Below are 26,288 nucleotides of genomic sequence, written 5' to 3' on the forward strand. Positions count from 1 at the left end.
CCCCAGAGTTTTTCCTCATCATGACAGGGTCTAAATACCAAAGTGAATACATCTGAGCGCAAACGGATCCTCTTCTTTGCAAAACGCAGCCTGGAAACGCATCGGCTGTTAGCGGCGCTCTCTGCATGTCCTTTGCTTGTGTATCGGACCTGTGGAGCTTCTCTGAGCTGCCTGCCGGATCCTGACCTTGCCTGCGAGTGCTTGTTTGGGCCACATCCTACCCAGCTGACGTCGCGAGACTCCTGCGGCTTTGGGAAGAGCTGAGCACCAGCCTCCCAAAGAGGCCTGCCCCGTTCCAGCCTCCTCTTCTCCGGGCCTGAATGCCACCCCGAGTCTGAGAGGCAGGGTGCATGGGGAGCAACAAAACAGTGAGCGCGCCGTGCTGAACTCCTGGGCCGGGGCTAAACTCCGATCTTTTCTTACCTTTGCAGCTTGCAACCCAAATGCCTGCCGGGCGATGGGGAGGGGGCTGCAGCCCAAGGGGGTCCGCGTGAAGGAAGTGGCCGATTTCAAGGTCTACACGAAAGGAGCTGGCACCGGGGAGCTGAAAGTCACGCTCAAGGGGCCCAGTAAGTACCCCAGCCTCTCTTAGGGTGGCCAAGCACAATTCAAGGAACAGCAGGGGACTTTGGGGGTGGAGCTGGGAGACGTTGGGGGTGGGGTCAGGAGCAAGCATGTGACAAGCACAATTGAACGCCAAAGAGAGTTCTGGCCATCATATTTAGAGGGACTGCACACCAGTTTGGTGCAGCGGTGAAGTGCGCGGACTCTTTATCTGGGAGAACCGGGTTTGATTCCCCACCCCTCCGCTTGCAGCTGCTGGAATGGCCTTGGGTCAGCCATGGCTCTCTTATCTGGGAGAACCGGGTTTGATTCCCCACTCCTCCACTCGCAGCTGCTGGAATGGCCTTGGGTCAGCCAGAGCTCTCTTATCTGGCAAAACTGGGTGTGATTACCCCCTCCTCCACTTGCACCTGCTGGAATGGCCTTGGGTCAGCCACAGCTCTCTTATCTGGGAGAACCGGGTTTGATTCCCCACTCCTCCGCTTGCAGCTGCTGGAATGGCCTTGGGTCAGCCGTAGCTCTCTTATCTGGGAGAACCAGGTTTGATTTCCCACCCCTCCACTTACACCTGCTGGAATGGCCTTGGGTCAGCCAGAGCTCTCTTATCTGGGTGAACCGGGTTTGATTCCCCACTCCTCCACTTGCAGCTGCTGGAATGGCCTTGGGTCAGCCACAGCTCCCTGATCTGGGAGAACCGGGTTTGATTCCCCACTCCTCCCCTTGCAGCTGCTGGAATGGCCTTGGGTCAGGCAGAGCTCTCTTATCTGGGAGAACCGGGTCGGATTCCCCACTCCTCCGCTTGCAGCTGCTGGAATGGTCTTGGGTCAGCCAGAGCTTTCTTATCTTAGAGAACCGGGTTTGATTCCCCACTCCTCTGCTTGCAGCTGCTGGAATGGCCTTGGGTCAGCCACAGCTCTCTTATCTGGGAGAACTGGGTTTGATTCCCCACTCCTCCGCTTGCAGCTGCTGGAATGGCCTTGGGTCAGCCAGAGCTCTTTTATCTGGGAGAACCGGGTTGGATTCTCCACTCCTCCCCTTGCAGCTGCTGAAATGGCCTTGGGTCAGGCAGAGCTCTCTTACCTGGGAGAACCGGGTTGGATTCCCCACTCCTCCGCTTGCAGCTGCTGGAATGATCCTGGGTCAGCCAGAGCTCTCTTATCTTAGAGAACCGGGTTTGATTCCCCACTCCTCTGCTTGCAGCTGCTGGAATGGCGTAGGGTTAGCCAGAGCTATCTTATCTGGGAGAACCGGGTTTGATTCCCCACTCCTCCACTTGCACTTGCTGGAATGGCCTTGGGTCAGTCATAGCTCTCTTATCTGGAAGAACCGTGTTTGATTCCCCATTCCTTCACTTGCACCTGCTGAAATGGCCTTGGGTCAGCCAGAGCTCTCTTATCTGGGAGTACCAGATTTGATTCCCCACTCCTCCACTTGCAGCTGCTGGAATGGCCTTGGGTCAGCCAGAGCTCTCTTACCTTGGAGAATTGGGTTTGATTCCCCACTCCTCCACGTGCAGCTGCTGGAATGGCCCTGGGTCAGCCATAGCTCTCGCAGGAGTTGTCCTTGAAAGGGCAGCTGCTTTGTGAGCCCTGTCAGCCTCACCCACCTCACAGGGTGCCTCTTGTGGGGAAGGGAGATAAAGGAGATTGTGAGCCGCTCTGAGACTATAAATGTACGATCTTCTTTTTGAGAACCAGTTTGGTGTAGTGGTTAAGTGTGCGGACTCTTATCTGGGAGAACCGGGTTTGATTCCCCACTCCTCCACTTGCAGCTGCTGGAATGGCCTTGGGTCAGCCAGAGCTCTCTTATCTGGGAGAACCGGGTTTGATTCCCCACTCCTCCACTTGCAGCTGCTGGAATGGCCTTGGTCAGCCAGAGCTCTCTTATCTGGGAGAACCGGGTTTGATTCCCCACTCCTCCACTTGCAGCTGCTGGCATGGCCTTGGGTCAGCCAGAGCTCTCTTATCTGGGAGAACCGGGTTTGATTCCCCACTCCTCCACTTGCAGCTGCTGGAATGGCCTTGGGTCAGCCAGAGCTCTCGCAGGAGTTGTCCTTGGAAGGGCAGCTGCTGTGAGAGCCCTCTCAGCCCCACCCACCTCACAGGGTGTCTGTTGTGGGGGAGGAAGGTAAAGGAGATTGTGAGCCGCTCTGAGTCTCTGATTTAGAGAAAAGGGCGGGGGTATAAATCTGCAGTCTTCGTCTTCTTCTTCTTTTCAGTGCCTACCCTCCATTTGGAAAGAAGGAAGGGTAGGGGCCCATTCTTTTGTGGTTCATAGATTTGGACCCCCTGGCCCAATCTTTTTGAAACGTGAAGGGGTGTCAGGGGTGCGTGGCATATGCAAATGAGTTATGTAACTAAGTTATGCTAAGGAGCCCCAGCACCTCTTTTCCTACTAAACGTCCCCTGCCCTGTTGAAATCCCTCCTGTGACCAACCCCCCCCTTTCCCTGGGCTCAACCCAATCTCCAGGTATTTTCCAACATTGAGCTGGCAATTCTTATTGAATAGCGACTGGGGTTCTGCGAATAGGAATGAATGTTTTGCTGCCCTCTCTGCTCACCCTTCCTGCCTCTCCACCCTTTTCCTTACAGAAGGCACAGAGGAGCCAGTGAAGGTTCGGGACGTTGGCGATGGAGTGTACGAGTGTGACTATTACCCCATGGCGCCCGGGAAGTACGTGGTGTCCATCACATGGGGGGGCTACGCTATCCCAAGAAGGTAAGCCCATAGCTGTGTGTGGGGTGCAATTCTACACAGGCAGAAAAAGTGGCGTTGGTGGCAGAATTTAACAAAAAAGCTTTTAAAAACATATATTCAGCATCTACTCCTTATAAGAACGTAGAACGTAAGAGAAGCCATGTTGGATCAGGCCAGTGGTCCACCCAGTTCAATACTCTGTGTCACATAAGAACATAAGAGAAGCCATGCTGGATCAGGCCAATGGCCCATCCAGTCCAACACTCTGTGTCACATAAGAACATAAGAGAAGCCTTGTTGGATCAGGCCAGTGGCCCATCCAGTCCAACACTCTGTGTCACAGAAGAACATAAGAGAAGCCATGTTGGATCAGGCCAGTGGTCCACCCACTTCAATACTCTGTGTCACACAGTGGCCAAAACCCAGGTGCCATCAGGAGGTCCACCAGTGGGACTAGGACACTAGAAGCCCTCCCACTGTTGCCCCCCCCCGCAAGCACCAAGAATACAGAGCATCACTGCCCCAGGCAGAGAGTTCCAACAGTACCCTGTGGCTAATAGCCACTGATAGACCTCTGCTCCATATGCTTATCCATTCCCTCTTGAAGCTGTCTATGCTTGTAGCCACCACCACCTCCTTTTGGCAGTGAATTCATCTGTTAATCACCCTTTGGGTGAAGAAGTTCTTCCTTTTATCCGTTCTAACCCGACTGCTCAGCAATTTCATTGAATGCCCACGAGTTCTTGTATTGTGAGAAAGGGAGAAAAGGACTTCTTCCTCTACCTTCCCTATCCCCATCATCTTGTAAACCTCTATCATGTCACCCCGCAGTCGACGTTTCTTCAAGCTAAAGAGCCCCAAGCGTTTCAACCTTTCTTCATAGGGAAAGTGTTCCAATCCTTTCATCATTCTAGTTGCCCATTTCTGGACTTTCCCCAATGCTATAATATCCTTTTTGAGGTGCGGCGACCAGAACTGCACACAGTACTCCAAATGAGACCGCACCATCGATTTATACAGGGGCGTTATGATACTGGCTGATTTGTTTTCAGTTCCCTTCCTAATAATCCCCAGCATCGCGTTGGCCTTTTTTATCACAGCCTCACACTGTCTCGACATTTTCAGTGAGTTAAAACAAATGCATGAACCGAAATGCTCACGCGGTCCTCGGTCGTCTCCTTCCTGTCTTCCAGCCCCTTTGAGGTGCAGGTGGGGCCGGAGGCCGGCCTGCAGAAGGTCAGGGCCTGGGGACCTGGCTTGGAGACTGGCATGGTGGGGAAGTCGGCCGACTTTGTCGTGGAGGCGATTGGCACAGAAGTGGGCACCCTGGGTAAGTGGGAGCTGCTGTGAGAATTCTGGGCTCAGAGGAGCCACCCCGGACTAGGCTGGGGACGTAGGGGAGGGTAAGAATCATAGAATCAGAGAGTTGGAAGGGACCTCCAGGGTTATCTAGCCCAAGCGGTTTTTAGGCAGGAATGCACACGAGTGCCGTTCCAGCTGGCTTGGTGTCAGGGCTGTGTGGCCTCGCATGCAAATGAGTTCCTGCTGAACCTTTTCTATCCAAAAACCCTGTGTGAAACAACGGTGATGTCAGGGGGTGTGGCCTCACATGCAAATGAGTTCCTGCTCAGCCTTTTCTCCGAAAAAGCCCGCTGTGAAACAATGGCGATGTCAGGGGTGTGGCTTAATATGCAAATGAGTTCTTGCTGGGCTTTCCCTCCCAAAATTGTGGTGTTGTGGAGTGTGGCTTAATATGCAAAATGAGTTCTCGCTGGGCTTTTCCTCCCAAAATCGTGGTGTCGTGGGGGGTGTGGCCTAATATGCAAAATGAGTTCTCGCTGGGCTTTCCCTCCCAAAATCGTGGTGTCATGGGGGTGTGGCCTAATATGCAAAATGAGTTCTCGCTGTGCTTTTCCTCCCAAAAGTGTGGTGTTGTGGGGGTGTGGTCTAATATGCAAATGAGTTCCGGCTGGGCTTTTTCAACAAAAAAGCCCTGCGTGAAACAACGATGATGTCAGGGTGTGTGGCCTAACGTTTAATTAATTAATTGATTGATTGATTGATTGATTGATTTCTGTGGATTTCTATTCCACCCTTTCCCATAAGGTCTCAGGGTGGATTCCCACATATCGCACAATTAAAACCAACAATACATCCATAGATAAATAAGAAAACAATTAAACAGTTAAGACATTTTAAGAGTTAAAATTTAAGACAGTTGTGAGAAAGGTGGAATACTTCTTTCTCCACTTTCTCCATCCCATGCATAATCTTGTAAACCTCTATCATGTCACCCCGCAGTCGATGTTTCTCCAAGCTATAGAGCCCCAAGAGTTTTAACCTTTCTTCATGGAAAAAAAACTAACTTCGCTTCAGACAATCCATAACAATTAGAATAGGTTTGATTATGCAGTCCCTCACTTCCCCATAAAAATCACAATAAAGTAAGATGTGGGCGACCGTTTCAAGGTGCCTTCTATTACATGGGCAGACTCTATCCTGATAAGGGATGTTGGCAAACCTCCCAGACAATACCGCTGAGGGTAGAACATTGCGTCTTGCTGACATAAAAGAGCGGCGTAACTGGGGTGAAGTAATCTGGGAAAGGCAGGCAGCAGGCAGCCCACGATCTGGGAAGATACCAAATGCTAAAGGGGAACAAGTTTTATGTCCAGAAGAACAAAGGGACTGTTTCTCAATATCTAAAATCCTCTGTTTCAGGATTCTGAATGCCTGCGTTTCACTTCGCATACAGAGGTTGTCCAAGGGTACACCTATGGAATGTTTTCTTCTGGATCTGACTATACCAAGTGGAAACGAAGGAATCCGCTAGCATCATATGCATATAACTAGCAGGGTCTAGCCCTAAAGTGTAGGCGTAGCCAAAACTTTATAGTTAGTAGCCTGGGCGTGTAAGAAAGGGCCACGAGAACCACAGTGATGAACCCCTTCCTGCTCTCCTTCTCATGATCTGCCTAATTCCCAGAATCGTAGAGAAGCCTAGAGTTCCGCAGGACAAAGCGACTTATACAACAACCCAAAAAAAAACCCTGTGGAAAATAACGAATAAATCATGAAAATTACTTCAAAAATAGAATTAATTAATTCTTAAACACTACAACATCACATATTATTGCATATTAACAAGAATTCATGAATGCAAGGTATAAAGCGCAGAGAATAAATTTTCCAAAGTGCTTGCAATTAATCTTGCCCCTTGCCAACTTAAGACGCTCGAAGACTATTCACCCGACTACACAGTAAAGCCTGTGGGCGCTGGGTGCAGATAAGTGGAATACGTCTCTCAGATGAAGACACTTGAAACAGTATGACAGGCTTTCCTGTTAGAGGCTGATGACTATCCACTATATATCAAACTCCTTTAAAGGATGGAAGTCTAAAGTAACGTCTTAAAATCAAAAGCCTTTTTTCCCAGAAAAACGAGAACTATCTGCGTTTGCAGCACGGTTGACCCTGGCGCTTTATTCGTCCCGCGGAGTCGGGTAAATAGTCTTCGAGCGTCTTAAGTCGGCAATGGACGTGATTAACTGCAAGCCCTTTTGAAAATTTATTCTCTGCGCTTTATGCCTTGTATTCATGAATTCTTGTTAATTTGCAATAATATGTGATGTTGTAGTGTTTAAACATTACCGTATTTTTCGGACCATAAGACGCACTCCCCCCCCCCAAAAAAAGTGGGGGGAAAAGTGTGTGCGTCTTATGGTCCGAAGGTACGTACCTTCCGGGGGGGGGGCGATCCGCTGCCTCTTCCTCCGATCCGGTGCTTCCCCCGCGCCTGCCTGCCTGGCTCCATCCTCTTCAGGCAAGCGCTGGGATCGCTCCACGTGGCCCCAACACAAACCCAGCGCTGGGATCGGAGGGCGGAGGGAGCGATCCCGGCGCTTGCTTTAAACATCACAGCTGAAGCCAGGCACACAGGCAAGGAGGAAGCACGCTGCCCCCTCCGCAGCCGGCGCTTGCGAAGCGCTGGGTTTGCGGTGGGGCCACGTGGAGCGATCCCAGCGCTTGCCTGAAGAAGATGGAGCCAGGCAGGCAGGCGCGGGGGAATCGCCGGATCGGAGGCAGAGGCAGCGGATCGCCCCCCCAGGAGGAAGGTGCGTCCTATCCTCCGGAACGCCTTATGGTGCAAAAAATACAGTAATTAATTCATTCTCTTTTTGAAGTAATTTTCAGGAATCTATTCGTTATTTCCCCACAGTTTTGGGTGCCGTCGTGGAATTCCCGTTGCTGTCAGAGAGCCGTCTAGCCATCGAGGGCTGCCAACTCCAGGCTGGGAAATTCCTGGAGCTCTGGGGATGGAGCCCTCTGACTCCGCCGCTTGCGTCTCTTTCCCCCCCCTGCAGGCTTCTCCATCGAGGGCCCCTCCCAGGCCAAGATCGAGTGTGACGATAAGGGCGACGGCTCCTGCGACGTTCGCTACTGGCCCACAGAGCCGGGCGAGTATGCCGTGCACGTGATCTGCGACGACGAAGATATCAAGGACAGCCCCTTCATCGCCCACATCCTGCCCGCCACCAACGAATACTTCCCTGAGAAGGTAGGCAGGCCTTCCCGGGCATGGGCAGCCAATCAGGGATCCTAGCAGTGTTCCCGCCTGCTCTGGCCCAGCCAATCAGGGCTGACCTGCCCTGCTCCACCTTGAACGAGCATGGATGAGAAGTCGTCGCAGGGCGGCCAATCAGAACAGCAGCTGCCCAGGCCTCATTTGGATTTGCGAGGTTTTAGGGTGGCTGAAATGACCACTGATCTCCAGCCGATTCTGATCGGTTTTCCTGGAGGAAATGGCTGCTTTGGAGACTGGACTCTATGGCATTATACCCACCTCACCAAACCCTGCCCTCTCTCTGCTCCTCCTACCAAAGTTCCCGGGAATTTCCCCAACCTACAGTTGCTAAACCTGCCTATATATCAGGGGTGTCAAACATGTGGCTCGGGGGCTGAATCCGGCCCCCGGAGGACTCCTAACGGGTCCCTGAGCAACTCACTCTTGTCTGCTTCCTTCTCCCTCTCTCTTGCTTCCCTCTGCATCACAGCTTGCTTTGCCAGACTTGCTCAATCGCACAGGAGCTACAGAGCAAAACCTCCGTTGGTTAAGGCTCTCCCTTGGGGAGGAAGGAGGGACGGATAGCTTGCTTTGCTAGGCTCTCTCAATCGCACAGCAGAACTACTGAGCCAGGCCTCTCTTCCTTCTATTGGCTGAGGCTCCTCCCCATCCTGGAGAGGGAGGGAAAGAGCCAGAGCTTCTTTTGCCCAGTTCCCTGGATCCCATGGGAGAAATGAAATGAAAGCACCTTTAAGACCACTGAGTGCTAATGTTTTAAGCATGTTTTATTATAATTTTTTAAAAAAAAAAACCCTTTAGATGTGTTTGCCTGTGTCCTTTAAAAGGTTTATATCTCTGCTACGTAATTTTAAATAGGTACACACATGGCCCAACACGACCTGGCCCAACACGGTCTCATTTATAGCAGATTTGGCCCTCATAACAAATTAGTTTGACACCCCTGCTAAATACCCTTTGTCAAATGAAGCATACAATGAATTCTTATGCCTGGTTTTGCCACTAGTGGGAGGAGTGAGGGACGCTGAAATCTGGCTCCCATCCAGCCCAGACACCCCATGTGGGGCTGAGAGAGCTCTGACAGAAACTGCTCTTGAGCAGAAACAGCCCTGAGAGAACTGTGGCTGACCCAAGTTCACATCAGCAGGTGTATGTGGAGGAGTGGGGAATCAAACCTGGTTCCCTCAGATAAGAGTCTGCGCACTTTACTGCTGCACCAATAATGGCAATACTGAGCTTTCATAAGTCTCAGCTCACTTCTTCAGATATTCTCAGGGGTGTCAAACTTATTCTGCCTGCTCAAAAACTTCAGAGGAAGAAGAGATTGGATTTATACCCCTCCTTTCACTACCTGAAAGAGCCCCGTGGCGCAGAATGTTAAAACTGCAGTCCTGCAGTCCTAAGCTCTGCTCACAACCTGAGTTCGATCCCTGGAGGAAACTGGGTTTTCAGGTAGCTGGCTTAAGAACATAAGAGAAGCCATGTTGGATTAGGCCAGTGGCCCATCCAGTCCAACACTCTTGTGTCACACAGTGGCCAAATACACACACACACACACACACTGTGCCTAATAGCCACTGATGGACCTCTGCTCCATATTTTTATCTAACCCCCTCTTGAAGCTGGCTATGCTTGTAGCCGCCACCACCTCCTGTGGCAGTGAATTCCACATGTTAATCACCCTTTGGGTGAAGAAGGACTTCCTTCTAGGTTGACTCAGCCTCCCATCCTTCCGAGGTCAGTAAAAGGAGTCCTCAGCTTGCTGGGGGGAAAGTGTAGATGACTGGAGAAGGCAATGGCAAATCACCCTGTCAAAAGTCTGCCGTGAAAACGTTGTGAAAGCAACGTCGCCCCAGAGTCGGAAACGACTGGTGCTTGCACAGGGGACCTTTCCTTTCACTACCTGAAGGAGTCTCAGAGCATCTTACTGTCTCCTTTCCCTTCCCCTCCCCACAACAGACACCCCATGTGGGGCTGAGAGAGCTCTGACAGAAACTGCTCTTGAGCAGAAACAGCCCTGAGAGAACTGTGGCTGACCCAAGGTCACATCAGCAGGTGTATGTGGAGGAGAAGGGAATCAAACCTCGTTCCCTCAGATAAGAGTCTGCGCACTTTACTGCTGCACCAATAATGGCAATACTGAGCTTTCATAAGTCTCAGCTCACCTCTTCAGATATTCTCAGGGGTGTCAAACTCATTTGTTTTGAGGGCCAAATCTGACATAAATGAGACCTTGTCGGGCTGGGCCAGGCAAGGTTGGGCTGAGCCATTTCAGCCCGGGCCATGTGTGTCCCTATTTAACATTTGGTAGCAGAGGTATAAATTTTATAAAGAACACAGACAAACACAAATATGTATTTTTTAAAAACTTAAAACGTTAGCACTCACTGGTCTTAAAGGTGCTTTCTTTGTATCTCTCCCATGGGATCCAGGGAACTGGGGAAAGGAAGCTCTGGCTCTTTCCTTCCTTCTCCAGGAGATCAGGAGAGGGCGGAGCCTCGGCCAATAGAAGGAAGAGAGGCTTGGCTCAGTAGCTCTGCTGTGGCTTAGAGAGCCTGTCAAAGCAAGCTGTTCTTCATTTGTTATGAGGGCCGAATCTGACATGAGACCTTGTCAGCCCGGCCATCTTGGGTCGGGCTGGGCCATGTGTGTACCTATTTAAGATTAGGTAGCAGAAATATAAACTATATAATAGACACAGACAAACACAACGTGGTTTTTCAAACACACTTAAAACATGCTTAAAACATTAGTACTCATTGGTCTTAAAGATGCTTTCTTTGTATCTCTCCCATGGGATCCAGAGAACTGGGCAAAGGAAGCTCTGGCTCTTTCCTTTCTTCCCCAGGGGACTGTGCGGGGGGGAGCCTCAGCCAATAGAAGGAAGAGAGGCTTGGCTCAGTAGCTCTGCTGGGCAATTTAGAAAGCCTGGCAAAACAAGGTATTCCTCCCCCCTTCTTCCCCAAGGGAGGAGCCTCAGCCAATGGAGAAAATAGAGACTTTGCTCTGAAGCTCTTGTGCAATTGAGCAAGCCTGGCAAAGCAAGCTGTGACGCAGAAGGAAGCAAGAGAGAGGGAGAAGGATACAGATGGCAGCCAGTTGCTCGGGGACCTGATTGGAGCCCTTTGGGGGCCTGATTTGGCCCCCGAACTGCATGTTTGACACCCCTTAGCTAAATTTCCCCCCATCTTTTCTAGCATATCCTGGTATTCAGGAGGCATAGAGACTTGCCTTTATCTGAAAGAACAGAAAATGGCATTTTTAGGAAGCTGCATTAACATAAACATAAGAACATAAGAGAAGCCATGTTGGGTCAGGCCAATGGCCCATCCAGTCCAACACTCTGTGTCACACAGTGGCCAATACACACACACACACATATATATACTGTAGCTAATAGCCACTGATGGATCTCTGCTCCATATTCTTATCCAATCCCCTCTTAAAGCTGGCTATGCTTGTAGCCGCCACCACCTCCTGGGGCAGTGAATTCCACATGTTAATCACCCTTTGGGTGAAGAAGTACTTCCTTTTATCCGTTTTAACTTGTCTGCTCAGCAATTTCATCGAATGCCCAGGAGTTCTTGTATTGTGAGAAAGGGAGAAAAGTACTTCTTTCTCTACTTTCTCCATCCCATGCATTATCTTGTAAACCTCTATCATGTCACCCCGCAGTCGACGTTTCTCCAAGCTAAAGAGCCCCAAGAGTTTTAACCTTTCTTCACAGGGAAAGTGTTCCAAACCTGTAATTGTTCTAGTTGCCCTTTTCTGGACTTTTTCCAATGCTATAATATCCTTTTTGAGGAGCGGTGACCAGAACTGCACACAGTATTCCAAATGGGACCGCACCATCGGTTTATACAGGGGCCTTATGATACTGGCTGATTTGTTTTCAGTTCCCTTCCTAATAATTCCCAGCATGGCGTTGGCCTGCATTCTATCCCACAAGCCTTTGGGAGATGCTGAATTCCAGCAGAGACGCTGCCCCGAACCGCTTCCTGAAGTGTTACCAGGGCTGGCCACGCCACTGCACAAACTAGGCGATTGCCTAGGACACTGACCTTCTGGGGGCACCAAATTGGGTGTTCCCCGTGTGACTCGGTGATGCTATCCGTAAGCCTTGCCTAGGGCACCAGACAGTCAAAGTGTGTTGTAACGCCAGACATCACACCTCTTTGCAACTCTTGCAGGTGAAAGCGTTCGGCCCCGGCCTGGAGCCTGTCGGCTGCATCGTGAACAAGCCTGCGGAGTTCACCATCGACGCCAGAGGGGCAGGAAAAGCCGAGCTCAAGATCTACGCTCAGGTTAAGCAGCGACGGTCAGTTCCGTGCCTTTGGCTGCTCCGCGTTCGCTTCCGTCTTGCCTGGTTGAGGGCGCGAACTGCAAGCCTTCAGACACTGGTGGAAGAGACAGAGAGAGAGTCCCACAACTGCTAGTAAGGCCAGAGTGGTGAGATCCTTCCATCCTAAGACAAGGAAGTCGAGCGGAGGTGGCCAAGCTGCAGCTCAGGAGACGCATGTGGATCTTTCACACACCTGTGTGTGGCTCTTGAAGCCCCCACCGCCCCATCAGCCGGCTTGGAGAAGGCATTTCTCTCTTTAAATCATTTCTTCAAGCCAAGCCAGCTGCCTGCTTGGAGAATGCATTTACAGTTAAAACTGCTTTCTTTCCACCTCTCCACCCCTCCATCTATTGTCCTCCCTTCCACCATCAGCAATTTCATTGAGTGTCCACGAATTCTTGTAATGGGAGAAAAGTATTTCTTTCTCTACCCTCTCTATGTTGGATCAGGCCAGTGGCCCATCCAGTCTAACACCCTGTGTCACAGTGGTCAAACCCGGGAGCCCTCAGGAGGTCCATCGAGTCAGACCAAAACTCCAGAACGTCCCCCCATTCCCCCCCCCAAAAAAAACTAAGAATACAGAGCATCACTTGCCCCAGACAGAGAGTTCCATCTATAAAAACATAAGAGTAAGCCATGTTGGAAGCCATTGGCCCATCCAGTCCAGCACTCTGTGTCAATAAGAACAGAAGAGAAGCCATGTTGGATCAGGCCAATGGCCCCTCCAGTCCAACACTCTGTGTCGCATAGAACATAAGAGAAGCCATGTTGGATCAGGCCAATGGCCCATCAATCCAACACTCTGTGTCACATAAGAACATCTGAGAAGCCATGTTGGATCATGCCAATGGCCCATCCAGTCCAACACTCCATGTCACATAAGAACATAAGAGAAGCCATGTTGGATCAGGCCAATGGCCCATCCAGTCCAACACTCTGTGTCACATAAGAACATAGAGAAACCATGTTGGATCAGGCCAATGGCCCATCCAGTCCAACACTCTGTGTCAAACAGTGACCAAGAAACCAGGTGCCATCAGGAGGTCTACCAGTGGGGCCAGGAACCTCTAGAAGCCCTCCCGCTGTGCCCCCCCCCCCCCCAGTCACCAAGAAGAGAGATCATCACTGCCCCAGACCTCCCATCAGGAGGTCAAGCAATGGGGCCAGATGTCCTCCTGCTGCTGCCCCCCCGAACACCAAGAATACAGTTGACAAAGCAGGAGACAAATTGCACCTTTAAGACCAACCAAGTTTATTCAGAACGTAAGCTTTCGTGTGCTCTCTAAGCACACTTCATCAGACGAGGGGATCAGGTATGTGGGATGAAATACAAGGAGTTTGTTGATTAAGTCTGCAGACTGATCACATGGTAAACCAGTGTGGCTCGGCCATTTGGTCTGGGTAGCCATAAAAGGTAATAAAGTCCTCTGCAATTGGCGTTTCTGTAAATCTAGGAGAATCACAAAACGACGTGCATTTCCCAGTTCTAGTCCACCTAATTGTAGTCCGCCAAGAATACAGAGCATCGCTTGCCCTTGATGGAGAGTTCCATATATTTTGTTGTTGTTCAGTCGCACAGTTGAGTCTGACACTTTGCAACTCCATAGACAAAGTCACGCCAGGCCCTCCTGTCTTCCACCATCCTCTGAAGTCTGCTCAAATTCATGTTTGTTACATCAGGAACGCCGTCCAGCCATCTCCTCTTTTGCCGTTCCCTCTTCTTTGGTCTTCTGTCTTTCCCAGCATCAGCGTCTTCTCCAGGGAGTGCTCCCTTCTCATTGGGTGGCCAAAGTATTTGAGCTTCAGCTTCGCATCTGACCTTCCAGGGAACAGTCTGGGTTGGTTTCCCTTAGGACTGACTGACTGGAACTTCTTGCAGTCCAAGGGACTCTCAGGAGTCTTCTCCAGCATATACCCGGTGACTAATAATAGGTTCTTCTTTCCAGGATGCAGAAGGCGTCCCCATTAACATCAGGTGAAAGACAACGGTGACCACACTTTCTCCTGCGTATATGTTCCAACTAAGCCCATCAAGCACACCATCATCATCAGCTGGGGGGGCGTCAACATCCCCAAGAGCCCTTCCGGGTAAGCAACCAGCGCTAGAGTGACACCTGCTGGTCTTTCAGGGCAATTGCCATAGCCCATCCAGCTCAGCATCCAGCCTTCATCTGGTGGGGGGTCAGCTTCAGGCGATTCCAGCAGCTGCAAGCGGAGGAGTGGGGAATCAAACCTGGTTCTCCCAGATAAGAGTCCGCACACTTCACCACTACACCAAACTGGCTCTCAGATATCACCCTGTAAGGTGGCTGGAGCTGACAGAGCTCTGACAGAAGCTGCCCTTTCAAGGACAACTCTGCCAGAGCTACGGCTGACTCAAGGCCATTCCAGCAGCTGCAAGTGGAGGAGTGGGGAATCAACCTGTTCTCCCAGATAAGAGAGCTGTGGCTGACCCAAGGCCCATTCCAGCAGCTGCAAGTGGAGGAGTGGGGAATCAAACCCGGTTCTCCAGATAAGAGAGCTCTGGCTGACCAAACACCATTCCAGCAGTGCAAGTGGAGGAGTGGGGAATCAAACCCGGTTCTCCCAGATAAGAGAGCTCTGGCTGACCAAACACCATTCCAGCAGCTGCAAGTGGAGGAGTGGGGAATCAAACCTGGTTCTCCCAGATAAGAGAGCTGTGGCTGACCCAAGGCCATTCCAGCAGCTGCAAGTGGAGGAGTGGGGAATCCAACCTGGTTCTCCCAGATAAGAGAGCTCTGACTGACCTAAGGCCATTCCAGCAGGTGCAAGTGGAGGATTGGGGAATCCAACCTGGTTCTCCCAGATAGGAGTCCGCACACTTCACCGCTACACCAAACTGGCTCTCAGATATCACCCTGTAATGTGGCTGGAGCTGACAGAGCTCTGACAGAAGCTGCCCTTTCAAGGACAACTCTGCCAGAGCTACGGCGCTGACCCAAGGCCATTCCAGCAGCTGCAAGTGGAGGAGTGGGAATCCAACCTGGTTCTCCCAGATAAGAGAGCTCTAGCTGACCCAAGGCCATTCCAGCAGCTGCAAGTGGAGGAGTGGGGAATCCAACCTGGTTCTCCCAGATAGGAGTCCGCACACTTCACCGCTACACCAAACTGGCTCTCAGATACACCCTGTGAGGTGGGTGGGGCTGAGAGAGCTCTGACAGAAGCTGCCCTTTCAAGGACAACTCCTGCAGGAGCTCTGGCTGACCCAAGGCCATTCCAGCAGCTGCAAGTGGAGGAGTGGGGAATCAAACCCGATTCTCCTATATAGAGTCCACACACTTAACCACTACACCAAACTGGCTCTCTTCAGTCGATCAAGGCTTAGCTCAAGGATGAGTCATTGCTCAGTTGCACGTGGGATTGATAGCCTATGAACCTCCCTTCTCCTCCCGGCAGGTGAATGTCGGGGAAGGAAGCCATCCTGACAAAGTCAAGGTATATGGACCCGGAGTCGAGAAGACGGGGCTGAAAGCCAACGAGCCAACCTATTTCACAGTCGACTGCAGCGAGGCTGGGCAAGGTAAGGGAGGTGTCCGAAGGGGAGGGGACTCTGACATCTCATTCATTGGCTGCTGCCCTGTCTGTCTTTCGGGCAATGTGAACCAATGTAAAGATGCAAAAGATTGGCTCCACCGTTCTGTCACTGTCAAAATAACGGATGGTTTTCCAAACACTATTATTTCTTATGACACTAGTTTTAAGTAGAGAATGGTTACAATAACATTCATTAAAGGGCCCGCAGTGAAAGTTTACAGAAAATAATGGTTCAAGGGTTGGAACCCTTTCCCTAGGAAGAAATTTTAAAAACGCTTTGGGGCTCTTTAGCTTGGAGAAACGTCGACTGCGGGGTGACACGATCGAAGTTTACAAGATGATGCATGGGATGGAGAAGGTAGAGAAAGAAGTACTTTTCTCCCTTTCTCACAATACGAGAACTCATGGCATTCCATGAAATTGCTGAGCAGTCGGGTTAGAACGGATAAAAGGAAGTACTTCTTCACCTGAAGGGTGATCAATGCGGGGAATTCACTGCCACAGGAGGTGGTGGCAGCTACAAGCATAGACAGCTTCAAGAGGGGATTGGATCAGCATCTGGAGCAGAGATCCCTCAGTGGCTATTAGCAACAGCGTATTGCCAGAACTCTCTGTCTGGGGCAGTGATGCTCTGTATTCTTGGTGCTTGCAGGGGGGAAACAGTGGGAGGGCTTCTAGTGTCCTGGTCCCACTGGTGGATCTCCTGATAGATTTTTTGATTACTGAGTGACACAGTGTTGGACTGGATGGGCCATTGGCCTGATCCAACATGACTTCTCTTACGTTCTTCTGTGACACAGAGTGTTGGACTGGATGGGCCACTGCCTGACCCAATATGGCTTCTCTTATGTTCTTATGTGACACAGAGTGTTGGACTGGATGGGCCATTGGCCTGATCCAACATGGCTCCTCTTATGTTCTTATGTGACACAGTGTTGGACTGGAGGGGCCATTGGCCTGATCCAACATGGCTTCCTTTATGTTCTTCTGTGTAACAGAGTGTTGGACTGGATGGGCCATTGGTTTGATCCAGCATGGCTTCTCTTATGTTCTTATGTGACACAGAGTGTTGGACTGGATGGGCCATTGGCCTGATCCAACATGGCTCCTCTTATGTTCTTATGTGACACAGTGTTGCACTGGATGGGCCATTGACCTGATCCAACAGGGCTTCTCTTATGTTCTTATGTGACACAGAGTGTTGGACTGGATGGGCCACTGGCCTGATCCAACATGGCTTCTCTTCTGTTCTTATGTGACACAGAGTGTTGGACTGGAGGGGCCACTGGCCTGATCCAACATGGCTTCTCTTCTGTTCTTATGTGACACAGAGGGGCCATTGGCCTGATCCAACATGGCTTCTCTTCTGTTCTTATGTGACACAGAGTGTTGGACTGGAGGGGCCACTGGCCTGATCCAACATGGCTCTCTTCTGTTCTTATGTGACACAGAGGGGCCATTGCCTGATCCAACAGGGCTTCTCTTCCGTTCTTATGCGGAAGGCTTCAACACCTGAGTGGCGCACCGAGGCAGCCTTGGATTAAACCAACCTTGGATTAAACATTTAATGAATGTTGTTGTAACGATTCTCTATTTAGAATCAATTTCATAAGCAATAACAGTGTTTGAAAGACAATCCTTTATTTTGACAGTTGATAGCTCAGTGGAGATGATCTATTGCGCCTTTATATAGGTTGACCGGTTACCAAGGGTTCCTTATGTTGTCTTTCAGGGGACGTGAGCATTGGCATCAAGTGCGCCCCGGGCGTGGTGGGGCCAGTGGAGGCTGACATCGATTTCGACATCATCAAGAACGACAATGACACGTTCACCGTCAAGTACACCCCGCCGGGCCCCGGGCGCTACACCATCATGGTGCTCTTTGCCAACCAGGTACGCAACAGGAGCGGGACTTCCTTGGATCGGATCCTTTCTTTCTGGGCACTTCTCTCCGCTCCTTCTAGCTTAGGTGTCTCCAGGGGTGAATTCTAGCAGGAGCTCCTTTGCATATTAGGCCACAACCCGCTGATGTAGCCAATCCTCCAAGAGCTTACAAGGCTCTTTTTTGTAAGCTCCAGGAGGATTGGTTGCATCAGGGGGTGTGGCCTAATATGCAAAGGAGTTCCTGCTAGAATTCTGCTACTGGGCCACACCTCCCTGATGTAGCCACTCCTCTGAGAGTTTACAGGGCTCATCGTGCAGAGCCTACTGTAAGCTCCAGGAGGATTCGTTACATCAGGGGTGTGGCCTAATATGCAAAGGAGTTCCCGCTAGGCCACACCTTCCGGATGTAGCCACTCCTCCGAGAGGGCTCATCGTGCAGGGCCTGCTGAGAGCTCCAGGAGGGTTGGCTGCATCAGGGGGGCGAGGCCTAATAGGCAAAGGAGGTCCTGCTGGAATTCCTTACAGGGCTCTTCGTACAGGGCCTGCTGGAAGCTCCAGGAGGATTGGCTGCATCAGGGGTGTGTGGCCTAATATGCAAAGGAGGTCCTGCTAGAATTCCTTACAGGCTCTTAGTACAGGGCCTGCTGAGAGCTCCAGGAGGGTTGGCTGCATCAGGGGGCGAGGCCTAATAGGCAAAGGAGGTCCTGCTGGAATTCCTTACAGGGCTCTTCGTACAGGGCCTACTGAGAGCTCCAGGAGGATTGGCTGCATCAGGGGGTGTGGCCTAATAGGCAAAGGAGGTCCTGCTAGAATTCCTTACAGGGCTCTTCGTACAGGGCCTGCTGGAAGCTCCAGGTGGATTGGCTGCATCAGGGGGTGTGGCCTAATAGGCAAAGGAGGTCCTGCTAGAATTCCTTACAGGGGCTCTTCGTACAGGGCCTGCTGTAAGCTCCAGGAGGATTGGCTACATCACAGGTGGGTGGTCTGATATGCAAAGGAGCTCCTGCTAGAATTCCATCCTGGGTATCCCATCTTTTCTTCAAGCAAACCAGAGCGGCAAGGAGTCTTCCTTCCCCCTTTTCAAGCCTTGCATGACTTGGGACTTGAGAAAGAGAGAGAGAAAGAGAGAGAGAGGGGAAGAAAGAAAGAGAAGAAAGAAAGAAGAAAGAAAGAAAGAAAGAAAGAAAGAAAGAAAGAAAGAAAGAAAGAAGAGAAAGGAGGGAGGGAGGGAGGGAGAGAGAGAGAGAAGAGAGGAAGAGAGAGAAAGAGGAAGGAAGGAAGGAAGGAAGAAAGAGAGAGAGAGAGAGAGAAGAGAGAAAGAAAGAAAGAAAGAAAGAAAGAAAGAAAGAAAAGAAAGAAGAAAGAAAGAAAGAAAGAAAGAAAGAGAAAGGAGGGAGGGAGGGAGGGGAGAGAGAGAGAAAGAGAGGAAGAGAGAGAAAGAGGAAGGAAGGAAGGAAGGAAGAAAGAGAGAGAGAGAGAGAGAGAAAGAAAGAAAGAAAGAAAGAAAGAAAGAAAGAAAGAAAGAAAGAAAGAAAGAAAGAAAGAAAGAAAGAAAGAAAGAAAGAAAGAAAGAAAGAAAGAAAGACATTTTATTGTCACAACAACCCTGTGGGGTTAGGGTTGCCAAGTGCAATTCAAGAAATATTCTGGGGACTTTGGGGGTGGAGCCAGGAGACATTGGGGTTGGAGCCAGGAGCAAGGGTGTGACAAGAATAATTGAACTCCGAAGGGAGTTCTGGCCATCACATTGAAAGGGACCGTGCACCTTTGAAATGCCTTCCTCCATTGGAAATAATGGATAGAGGCACCATTTTGGGGGCTCATGGAATTGGACCCCCTGGTCCGATCCTTTTGAAACTTGGAGGGTGTTTTGAGGAGTGGCATTGGATGCTGTGCTGCAAATTTGGTGCTTTACCTCAGATACCCACATATCAATTCTCCATTATGCCCTATGGCAGGGGTGGCCCACGGTAGCTCTCCAGATGTGTTTTTTTGCCTACAACTCCAACAGCCCCAGCTATTGGCCGTGCTGGCTGGGGCTGATGGGAGTTGTAGGCAAAAAACATCTGGAGAGCTACTGTGGGCCACCCCTGCCCTATGGGAATTGGTCTCCATAGGGAATACCGGAGTTCCCAGCAGACATTCCCTTCACCGCTCTGCTTTCTGATGACCCTAAAGTGGGGGGAGGGCCTCCAAACTGGGGGATCCCCTGCCCCCATCTGGGGATTGGCAACCCTCTGTGGGGTAAACCAGGAGGTAGACAGAGCTGTGGCTGAGTGGAAGAGCCTCTGCTTGGCATGCAGAAGGTCCAGAGTTCGATCGTCAGCGTCTCCAAGAGCAGGCGGGGGGTGGGTGGGTGGGAAAGACCTCTCCCTGTGACTCCCTGAAGAGCCGCCGTCAGTCCGAGCAGACAAGAATGACCTCGATGGGCCGGTGATCTGATTTGATAGAAGGCGGTTTCGTGTGAAAGCAGAGCCTCTTACCTGCAATCGACTTAGGTACCTGTTCGGCCAGCCTTCACCGCCACGGTCCCTGCCTCAGGCCAGGCACACTGAAGCCCCTGTAACTGCTCATTTTTAAAAGCCTGCGTCCCCAAAAAGGGGCAGTAGAAAGAGAACCGCCAGGGTTGACGTCCCTCGACCCTGTCAAAGCCAGCGCAATTGTGGGACAGTGCCCCTCAGGCTAACAGTCTGACCTTCCCCCTCTTCTAGCATGGCCTTGGGTCAGCCAGAGCTCTCTTATCTGGGAGAACCAGGTTCGATTCCCCAATCTTCCACTTGCAACTGCAGGAATGGCCTTGGGTCAGCCAGAGCTCTCTTATCTGGGAGAACCGGGTTTGATTCCCCACTCCTCCACTTGCAGCTGCTGGAATGGTCTTGGGTCAGCCAGAGCTCTCTTATCTGGGAGAACCGGGTTTGATTCCCCACTCCTCCATTTGCAGCTGCTGGGATGGCCTTGGGTCAGCCAGAGCTCTCTTATCTGGGAGAACCAGGTTTGATTCCCCACTCCTCCACTTGCAGCTGCTGGAATGGCCTTGGGTCAGCCATAGCTCTGGCAGAGGCTGTCCTTGAAAGGGCAGCCGCTGAGAGAGCCCTCTCAGCCCTACCCACCTCACGGGGTGTCTGTTGTGGGGGAGGAAGGAAAAGGAGATTGTAGGCTGCTCTGAGACTCTGTGCTTGAAAGGGCAGCCGCTGTGAGAGCCCTCTCAGCCCCACCCACCTCATGGGGTGTCTGTTGTGGGGGAGGAAGGGAAAGGAGATTGTAGGCTGTTCTGAGACTCTGTCCTTGAAAGGGCAGCTGCTGGGAGAGCCCTCTCAGCCCCACCCTCCTCACAGGGTGTCTGTTGTGGGGAAGGAAGGTAAAGGAGATTGCGAGCCGCTCTGAGAATCTTCCGAGTGGAGGGTGGGATATAAATCCAATATCTTCTTCTTCAGGAAATCCCCATCAGCCCTTTCCACATCAAGGTAGACCCTTCCCACGACGCCAGCAAGGTGAAGGCCGAAGGGCCTGGACTCAACCGGACAGGTGAGCCAAAGCTGAACAGAGAGGACGATGGGAAACTGCCCAGAAAGAAGTAATACACACTGGGAGTCCAGGATGGAATGGGTTTCCAAGGGCATGAGGGAGGAACTAAAAAGGCTTCGTAAGAAATCTGCCGGCAGCCTAGAATTCTTAGAGGGTGCTTTGGGCTCGGGGTGCCAACTTTGGCTTGGGAAGTTCCTGGAGGTTTGGGGGGGGGTGGATCGGGGAGAGGGGTGGGCTTTGGGCAGGGGAGGGGAGGGGCCTCAGCGGGGTGCAATGCCGCATAAAGCCCACCCTTTTAACCAGCCATTTTCTCCAGGGGAGCCGATCTCCATCATCTGGGGATCAGCCATAATTCTGGGCGATCTCCAGACAGTGTCCAGAGGCTCAAACAACAAAGAGACACACCGAAGGGAGTGCTGAATAACCAAAATCAGACTGTGGATGAATTACTAATACAAGCGATTATGCAAAATTCATTTCAGATAGAAATGCAATATTGGAAACGGTCTCAAAGTGTGTTCTAACGCAACAGCGATGCAATACAATTTCATCCAGTCCAATGAAGTGCTTGTGCAAAAGGTCTCTATAGTCCGGAAAGACGATTTCCGCAAGCACTTCATACGTTAGTCTTTTCCATGCACCTCTTTTTTGTTGTTTGGTTTTTCCATTAGAGTGATATGCTTGCTTTGCAGCTAAGGTTGATAGTCTTTTTGTCCAGAAGAGTGGTAGCGTTCTTTGCAAGCTTTGCCCTCACCGGTTTGGTGTCGTGGTTAACGAAGCCATGGACATGTGGTGTGAACGACCCTTCCGCTGAAATTTCATGAACACCTATTGGAATTGGCCCAGACCGGTTCATATCTGCCCACATGAGTTATATTATTATACTCAAATCTGTAATTGTATGTAATATGGGCAGATTTGGCTGTATTGTCATCCTGCTGGTTGTATATTGCTTTTACGGAGAATTGCATGTTTTTATTTCTATATTTATCTTTGGAAGCTGCCCTGAACTTGCTTCAGTAGCAAGCAGACTCTTATCTGGGAGAACCGGGTTTAATCCCTCATTCCTCCACATGCACCAGCTGGAGTGATCTTGGGTCAGTCACAACTCTGTCAGAGCTGTTCCTCTCAAGAGCAGTTCTGTCAGAGCTCTCTCAGAAGAGCAGTTCTGTCAGAGCTCTCTCAGCCCCACCTACCATATAGGGTGTCTGTTGTGGGGAGGGGAAAGAAAATGAGTTTGTAAGCTGCTCTGAGGCGCCGAGTAAAGAGTAGGGTATAAATCCAATCTCTTCTTCTCCTCCTTCTCCTTCTTCTTCCCAGGTGTGGAAGTTGGGAAGCCCACCCATTTCACAGTGTTTACAAAAGGCGCTGGCAAAGCCAAGCTGGACGTCCACTTTGCAGGGGCCACCAAAGGCGAGGTCGTACGAGACTTTGAAATCATTGACAACCATGATTATTCATACACCGTTAAGTACACGGCTGTGCAGCAGGTGAGATGGATTTTTTGCTCCTCTGCCTTCAGCCCAGTTCATTCCCACAGGGCCAACCCAGCACCGTCTTTGAGCACTCCTTCTAGTTCAGAGGTCCAACCTGTGGGCGCCTTAGAAGTTCTGACACAGTGTAGGGGGCACAGCCCAAAATGGCTACCACACAGGAGGCGGAGGCAGCCCCAAAAATGGCTGCCACCAGAGGTGGAGCCAGCCACAAAATGGCTGCCACGTCTTACTTTCTGTCACATGGAAAAGATCTTGGGGCTGTGTTGGCAGGGGAGGGACGGTGGCTTAGTGGTAGAGCATCTGCTTGGGAAGCAGAAGGTTGCAGGTTCAATCCCCAGCATCTCCCAACTCAAAAGGGTCCAGGCAAGTAGGTGTGAAAAAACCTCAGCTTGAGACGCTGGAGAGCCGCTGCCAGTCTGAGAAGACAATACTGATTTTGATGGACTGAGGGTCTGATTCAGTATAAGGCAGCTTCATATGTTCAAAGCAATGTTTTCAAAATTCTGCCCAGCACATCCAATCAGTGTCCTGTCAGAAGTCTTGCTGGGCCAAAGCCCCACCTGGCCTGCCCAGATTCTAAAAACACTTGGACACCAGGAATGGTGAGGGGTCTAGAGACCAAGTCCTATGAGGAAAGGTTGAAGGAGCTGGGGATGTTTAGCCTGGAGAGGAGGCGGCTGAGAGGTGATAGGATCACCATCTTCAAGTAATTGAAAGGCTGTCATCTAGAGGATGGTGCGGAATTGTTTCCCAGAAGGTCGGACCAGAACCAATGGGTTGAAATTAAATCAGAAGAGTTTCTGGCTTAACATTAGGAAGAACTTCCTGACAGTTAGAGCAGTTCCTCAGTGGAATAGGCTTCCTGCTTGGGAGGTGGTGGGCTCTCCTTCCTTGGAGGTTTTTCAACAGAGGCTAGATGGCCATCTGACAGCAATGATGATCCTGGGAATTTAAGGAGAGGTGTTTGTGAGTTTCCTGCATTGTGCATGGGGTTGGACTAGATGACCCTAGAGGTCCCTTCCAACTCTATGAATCTATATTCTATTAGGAAGAACTTCCTGACCATTAGAGCAGTTCCTCAGTGGAACAGGCTTCCTTGGGAGATGGTGAGCTCTCCTTCCTTGGAGGTTTTGAAACAGAGGCTAGATGGCCATTGGACAGCAATGAAGATCCTGTGAATTTAGGGGGAGGTATTTGTGGGTTTCCCGAATTGTGCAGAGGGTTGGACTAGATGACCCTGGAGGTCTCTTCCTTCTCTATGATTCTTGGAAAGGTGTTGGCTGGCTCTGTCACACCCCTGGGTATCATTTTGGGGACCCCTGGGCTAGAACATCCCCTCCCAGTATACACGTGCTGGTTTTGACTTGTATCTGTTCTCTCCCCCCCTCCCATACACTAGGGTAACATGGCAGTGACGGTCACTTATGGTGGAGATCCCATCCCAAAGAGCCCCTTCCCGGTGACTGTGGCTCCTCCCCTCGACCTCAACAAGGTCAAAGTGCAAGGACTGAACAGCAGTAAGTGGAGAACTGGAGCAGTGGGGTGGGGCAGAGCAGCGTTTGGGAGATGGGGTGGGAAGGGTGCCCTCCAGAGTTCTTTGCATTGCCCACTCCTCCACTTGCATTGCCCACTCCTCCACTCCCCCACCCACCTCACAGGGTGTCTGTTGTGGGGGAGGAAGGTAAAGGAGATTGTGAGCCGCTCTGAGACTCTTCGGAGTGGAGGGCAGGATATAAATCCAATATCTTCTTCTTCTACTATAAGCTCCAGGAGGGTTGGCTACATCAGGGAGAGGTGTGGCCTAATAGGCAAAGGAGTTCCTTCTACAAAAAAAGCCCCGCTTTAAACTTTTTTTGCCCCTTTGCCCACAGAGGTGGACGTGGGCCGTGACCAGGAATTTGCCGTCAACACGAAGGGGGCCGGGGGGCAAGGCCAGGTGGACGTGAAGATCAGCTCCCCCTCCCGGCGTCCGATCCCCTGCAAAGTGGAGACGGGCACCACCAACGACATCCACTCTGTCAAGTACATGCCGCCTGAAGAGGGGCCTTACAAGGTGGACGTCACGTACGATGGGCACCCCGTGCCAGGCAGCCCCTTCTCGGTGGAGGCTGTCATGCCCCCGGACCCGTCCAAGGTGAGTAGAGGGCACTGAGCACTCAGGGGGAGGGCAAAAGGACATGCCTCCCCATTGGCCATCGTCCAAGGGTGTTAGTGGTCCTTTGGTTGTTACTAGGACCCCTGGAAGCAAGCAGACCAGCACAGCAGATCAGGGAGACACTTGGAAAGGCTTACTTTTTAGATGGTGTGTCTGTGCCTTTAAATCTAGGAGCCAGGCTGAGTGGGGGCGGGGTGAGCCAGCAGAACAACATGGCCACTCCTAGTAGCTGTGAAAGCAGCCCAGACCCTCCGTTGTTTTACAGTCTTTTCAGAGGTCTTTTGCATAGCAAATAGAAACCTTTGGTTTCGCTGTGTTAGTCTGAAGAACTTGGAACTTCAGCAACTCGTGAGTCAACTGCCCCAGGGAGACCACACAAGTGTGGGATTGCAAACTTTATTTTGGCCTCTCTCTCTTTCCCCCCCGCCATGCGTGCGTGTGTGTATAAGAGAGAGAAAGAGAGTGAGAGTGTATGGGGGACGTGCAGCTGTTTGGGGATGAGGAAATGATGACCGTTTTCAGGGAAACTGCACTGCTGTATTTTTACTTATTTATTTGAGGGAATGTGAAAGCCTCCTGGCTTCACCCCCGAAGTCTCCAGATATTTTCTGAGTCAGACTTTGCAACCCTATGGACCTTTAAAAACAAGTCTAGCTCGCCACCTAGTGGTGCATAAGGCTAAAAGAACTAGAACTTCCGGCTGCCAGACGATCTCCTGGCTGTTCTACACACAATGGCGCACGATAGTGATTGTTAATTATTTCCTGTTCCCCTTTGAGGTGTGTGCCTACGGACCAGGGCTGAAGGGCGGTTTCGTCGGCAAGCCCGCCCCTTTCACCATCGACACCAAAGGGGCCGGCACCGGGGGGCTGGGCCTGACCGTGGAGGGCCCCTGCGAAGCCAAGATCGAGTGCCAGGACAACGGCGACGGCTCGTGCTCTGTTTCCTACCTCCCTACGGAGCCGGGCGAATACGCCATCAACATCCTCTTTGCCAACGCCCACATCCCCGGCTCGCCCTTCAAGGCTGACATCAAGCCCGTCTTCGACCCCTCTAAGGTCACGGCCAGCGGGCCTGGGCTGGAGCACGGCAAGGTGGGCGAGGTGGCCACCTTCATGGTGGACTGCTCGAAAGCGGGCGACGCGGAACTGACCATTGAGATCATCTCCGACTCGGGGGTGAAGGCGGAGGTGCTGATCCAGAACAACAGCGACGGGACCTACAGTATCACCTACATCCCCTCCTTCCCGGGCACCTACACCATCACCATTAAATATGGCGGACACGCCGTGCCCAAGTTCCCCGCCCGCGTCAACGTTGACCCCGCTGTGGACACCAGCGGCGTGAAAGTCTTCGGACCGGGGGTGGAACCCCGAGGTGAGCTGCGGCCGATATTTTGTGTCTTTCCCACTTGTCCGTCCCGATCGAAGAAGAAGACGGCAGATTTATACCCTGCCCTTCTCTCTTAATCAGAGACCCAGAGCAGC

At 51.3% G+C, this 26,288-nt stretch overlaps 1 protein-coding gene across 1 annotated transcript in view; it reads left to right on the top strand.

Annotated features, from left to right (window-relative positions):
- The window catches only part of LOC132576669 (filamin-C), a 204,861-nt gene that overhangs the window by 114,135 nt on the left and 64,438 nt on the right, over nucleotides 1-26,288 (top strand). Inside the window, exons 11-17 of the mRNA XM_060246039.1 lie at nucleotides 15,604-15,727; nucleotides 17,474-17,634; nucleotides 21,060-21,150; nucleotides 22,471-22,640; nucleotides 24,046-24,163; nucleotides 24,518-24,780; nucleotides 25,581-26,178. Of these exons, the coding sequence (XP_060102022.1) occupies nucleotides 15,604-15,727; nucleotides 17,474-17,634; nucleotides 21,060-21,150; nucleotides 22,471-22,640; nucleotides 24,046-24,163; nucleotides 24,518-24,780; nucleotides 25,581-26,178 (1,525 nt within the window). The remainder of the gene's footprint in view (nucleotides 1-15,603; nucleotides 15,728-17,473; nucleotides 17,635-21,059; nucleotides 21,151-22,470; nucleotides 22,641-24,045; nucleotides 24,164-24,517; nucleotides 24,781-25,580; nucleotides 26,179-26,288) is intronic.

Source organism: Heteronotia binoei, chromosome 8, assembly GCF_032191835.1.
Source record: "Heteronotia binoei isolate CCM8104 ecotype False Entrance Well chromosome 8, APGP_CSIRO_Hbin_v1, whole genome shotgun sequence".
NCBI classification, from domain to species: Eukaryota; Metazoa; Chordata; class Lepidosauria; order Squamata; family Gekkonidae; genus Heteronotia; species Heteronotia binoei.